Source organism: Haliotis asinina, chromosome 8 (genome assembly GCF_037392515.1).
Source record: "Haliotis asinina isolate JCU_RB_2024 chromosome 8, JCU_Hal_asi_v2, whole genome shotgun sequence".
Taxonomy (NCBI): Eukaryota; Metazoa; Mollusca; class Gastropoda; order Lepetellida; family Haliotidae; genus Haliotis; species Haliotis asinina.
Window position 1 is genome coordinate 46,962,496 of NC_090287.1, and position 4,363 is coordinate 46,966,858.

A 4,363-nucleotide genomic window follows, 5' to 3' on the forward strand; every position below is an offset into this window, starting at 1 on the left:
GGATGCCTTTCAACAGTTATCTAACAAACTAATCTAGAATCTATTTAAAGGATTGGTATTAGTCTAGATTGATGAGAGTGAGAGTGAGAGTGAGAGTGAGAGTGAGAGTGAGAGTGAGAGTGAGAGTGAGAGTGAGAGTGAGAGTGAGAGTGAGAGTGAGAGTGAGTGTGGTAGTCATCAGTTTCATATGATGAGATTCCAATGAGCGCGTCTACAAGGTCGTACTACAAACAAGAAAGATGCGGTGACGCAGGCACTGCTCATATGCAGTGTAAACTAAATTGCTGACCTACTGTCAAATTATCATCTCACTGTTTCCATGACAACTCACATGTGTGAGAAACACATTGTCATATATCCTTTCACCTTCGGAACTTCAAGGAAAACTGATTAAAAATCACAGAGTTTGTTCATTTCAAGTATCTTTAGGTTCGTTCAAATATGGGGTTTTACCGGGTTATATATTATGTTCAAATATGTCTTATCATTAATTCCACTACATATACTATCTTGATAGTTTTCAATGCTGAATGTCATGGGCGACAATCAGGTGTACTTCCTTTAGCCAGCCAGAAGACCCCGTGCTAAATTACCCGTGCCTGGTGATAGGAGTGGCTAATGAATATGATAAGAAGTAATTTATATATTGGTGATGTTGTTATGGGCTTATGGGCAATGTACAATGCTTTCGGACACGAGAGCCGATTTAATTAGACAGTTTATCATATTTTCAACTTAAGTTGTAGTGCCCTTCTTTAGTTAGATTACACACGGTAACTAAACACGGTTTAGTTTAATTAGATAGTTTATCATATTTTTAACTAAAGTTGTAGTGCTCTTCTTTAGTTGTTATAATTTTGTAAACCACTTTGTAAATTTTGTAATTTGATCATAAATATAGTTCCCAGGATCTAAGTCTATGCAAAAACAGCAGATAAACGTTTCTCATCCTCTCGTGTCGCAATTACTTATTGTCCCTGGCTTTAGTTACAGTGTGCAGTGTACTAAATGTTCTCTGTAATAGTTACAACGTATAGTGCCCTTACTGTTGAAGTATGTCATGCGTTAAATGTGCCATGCAATAGTTATAAAGTGTAATGCACTTACTGTTCACCGAAATAGTTACATTGTGCAATGTATTTACTGTTCCCTGCAATAGTTATTGTGTATATACACTTTTTGTTCTCTGCGATATTTACAGTGTGTGTTGTATTACCATATCACCGTTCTCTGACATAATTACAGTGTGTACTTTTCTCTGAAATACTTAGTGTGTAATGTACTTACTGTTCCCTGCAGTAGTTCCCGAGTGTAATGTATTTATTTTTCTCTGACATAATTACAGTGTGTACTTTTCTTTGCAATAGTTAGTGTGTATGCACTTTCTGTTAACAGCAATAGTTACAGTGTGTAATGCTTTTACTGTTCCACGCAATAGTTACACTGTGTATTGTACTTATTGTTCTCTGGAATAGTTACAGTGTGTAATGAACTAAATGTTCTCTATGATAGTTGCAGTGTGTAATGTACTAAATGTTCTCTATAATAGCTACAGTGTACAATGTACTAAATGCTCTCGGTAATAATTACAGTATGAATAAAATCATAGAAATAGTCATGTTCCAACGTCGCTGGTAACAGTATCAATTATAATGATAACAACACTGTGTTGTACAACACTCTTGAAAGAAGGATAAGTACCATTTTGGATGAAACAATAATTGAAAAAAAATATGTTATCTGTCAATTTTCTTGACCGTCAGCTCTTTCAGGGGGCGCATATTTTGCGCAAAATGTAGCATATGTCTGATAAAGGTTACACAATATTTTTTTCTGAAAAAAGGTACAAACAAATCACGTTTCATTGCACTACAGTACATGTGTATGATCCTAATGTGTCCATTCTGTACCTGTAGAAGCAACGACATAGACTCCAAAAGACACTAATGAACACGGCAGCCATATTGTAACGTAGAATGCTCACTGTTTATATTATCCACTAGATTATAATTACAGTTGTTAAGCCAAATACGGACGTAGCGACACCCTATTCTTTCCTAACAATATCCACATACATGAAGCCTATCCGATGAAGATAGAGTCTGTACGGCCTCCCGCTCACGTCCGCTCTCTCCTACTTTCCCATCCACATATCGACCCACAGAATGGCCTGCCAATCAATTCACGCTAATAACGTAGAGGAGGAGTCAGAAAATGGCGAAGTTTTACTGGTCGTTTGTGGGCCAGTGAACAGTTGCTGTGTGTTACTGGAGCCTTGAATGGCAGTGATTAAGTGGAATTTACCACAATAATGAAACATGTTCAGCGCGGCCTCCTGCTGAAGCATTGCTAGCAGGGCTTCACTTCTTACATAGGCAGTGAGTGTCGGCGTCAGCTTCAGTCCGCCTGTGACAGCAGCACGCTAAACACCTATACCTCCGTCAATATGGTTCAGTTTGAAGAGAAAGCAAAGTCTTTGAAACGTTCTCTTAATCCTTTTAGTATCAGAAGGATGCTTGGCGAGGAGTCGGACAGCGACACTGAAGAGTCTAATCTGGAAGTGGTCAACAGAACACCACAGACTGATAGCGCCGCAAACAGAGATAACATTTTTGTAGATGTTGTCAGTGATGTTAAAGAGGAAGTTTCAGAGGCACTATCAACAGAAGATGGGCGAGTGTGTGAGGATGTCATATCTGACACTGACATGGACAAAAGTGACGATGCTGAGAGTTTCTCGGAGGATAAGACAGAGGAAAGTAAGGGATTGAACGATGACGAAGAGAAGGGGAAAAGTGAAAAGAAACCTGAGAAACCACCATTTAGTTACAATGCTCTCATCATGATGGCAATCAGGAGCAGCCCCGAGAAGAGACTCACACTAAGTCAGATATACGAGTTTATCATGAAAAACTTTCCATATTACAAAGATAACAAACAAGGTTGGCAAAACTCTATTCGCCACAACCTAAGTCTAAACAAGTGTTTTGTGAAGGTCCCACGGCATTACGATGATCCTGGCAAAGGCAACTATTGGATGCTTGATCCATCTTGTGACGATGTGTTCATCGGTGGCACAACTGGCAAACTCAGGCGGAGATCCACTCTTGCATCACGGAGCCGGCTTGCTGCTCTCAAGAGGGCAGGATTTCCTCACCTCACCCCACCGTCCTACCCGTTCCAGTCGGACCGCCTCCACCCGTATGCTGCCTGCACCCCTCTGTACTCACTGCCGGGCCTGGCAGGAAGTCGATATTCGCCTCTCCCATATCATCCATACCCACTACAAATGACACCTGCCACGGTTACATCTGATAGATTTTTACAGAAGAATGGACTAAACTTTTCGGTGGACAAACTGCTGTCTGAAACTTCCCGGTCTTCTGAAACAGGGCAGGTTCCGTGTACGAACCCAATATACGGGCGTCAGGAGTCGGCTCTAGCAGCATGGAGAGCTTCCTATTTCCTACAAGGATTCCAGGGTCTGGACCCCCAACTCAGGGGTCTGGAGTTATATCAACATCTGAAAGCGGCGCCCGTGCCGCACATGCCTGGTCTGTCAACATATGCACCCCCGTCTAGATTGTCAAAGGCGAGCGGGACTCTCATCTCATCGCCTGATAGTTCATTCTCCCCAGTTTCAGTAAGTGACAAAACTACTGGCTAGAGTGTTGTGCTCATGTACGCAAACATTTAATTACTTCTGGAGATACGTAATGGCCAGAACTTTGATCAAACGGGAACATGATCTCGTGATCTGTGACATTTAGATATATATGTGTTCTATTGTTCAGATATTACGAAAAGTGCTTATTAGTCACCTGTATTGAAGATAGGTGATTTGTTGTGAGGCGGACAGCGTCTATAGGGAGCCGGCGGCCGACAGACAACACCATCTCACCACGTTGTGTAAGTGTTTATTTCACCTGCACAATATGTATCTGTATTACATTTCATTTATATATTTATAAGCCAAACAGCGTATTAAAATTGTGACATTTTCTGTATAAACATTATCGTACAAGAATTAAACTATATTTGCTGAAATTATTTTTTTTGGTTTTGTATTGTCTGTTGCTTGTCATTTTAATTTAAATCTTGGCGTCAGTGTCTCCCATGTGTTTGTAGCTGTAAAATGTGTGTGTCAGCTGGCTTAAAGAATTCCTCTAGACAGACAAAACCAGTAGGATATATGTTCAATCTGAAACTCAAGCGTTAATCTAAAATAATAAAAAATATCGCAAATATATATATATTTATATGTTCTTAACGGGACTGTGTGGATTGAAGTGTCCAAATTAAAACAACAGCTGACACAAACTACTAAATTACGAACAGTGACAATAGTGTATAATCTCACTTG

At 40.1% G+C, this 4,363-nt stretch overlaps 1 protein-coding gene across 1 annotated transcript; it reads left to right on the forward strand.

Moving 5' to 3' along the window:
• Positions 1 to 2,311: 2,311 nt before the first annotated feature.
• On the forward strand, positions 2,312 to 4,047 carry LOC137294881 (forkhead box protein fkh-2-like). Its single transcript, XM_067826026.1, has one exon. The coding sequence runs from the start codon at positions 2,447 to 2,449 to the stop codon at positions 3,665 to 3,667; it is 1,221 nt and encodes a 406-aa protein (XP_067682127.1). The 5' UTR covers positions 2,312 to 2,446; the 3' UTR covers positions 3,668 to 4,047.
• Positions 4,048 to 4,363: the final 316 nt, after the last annotated feature.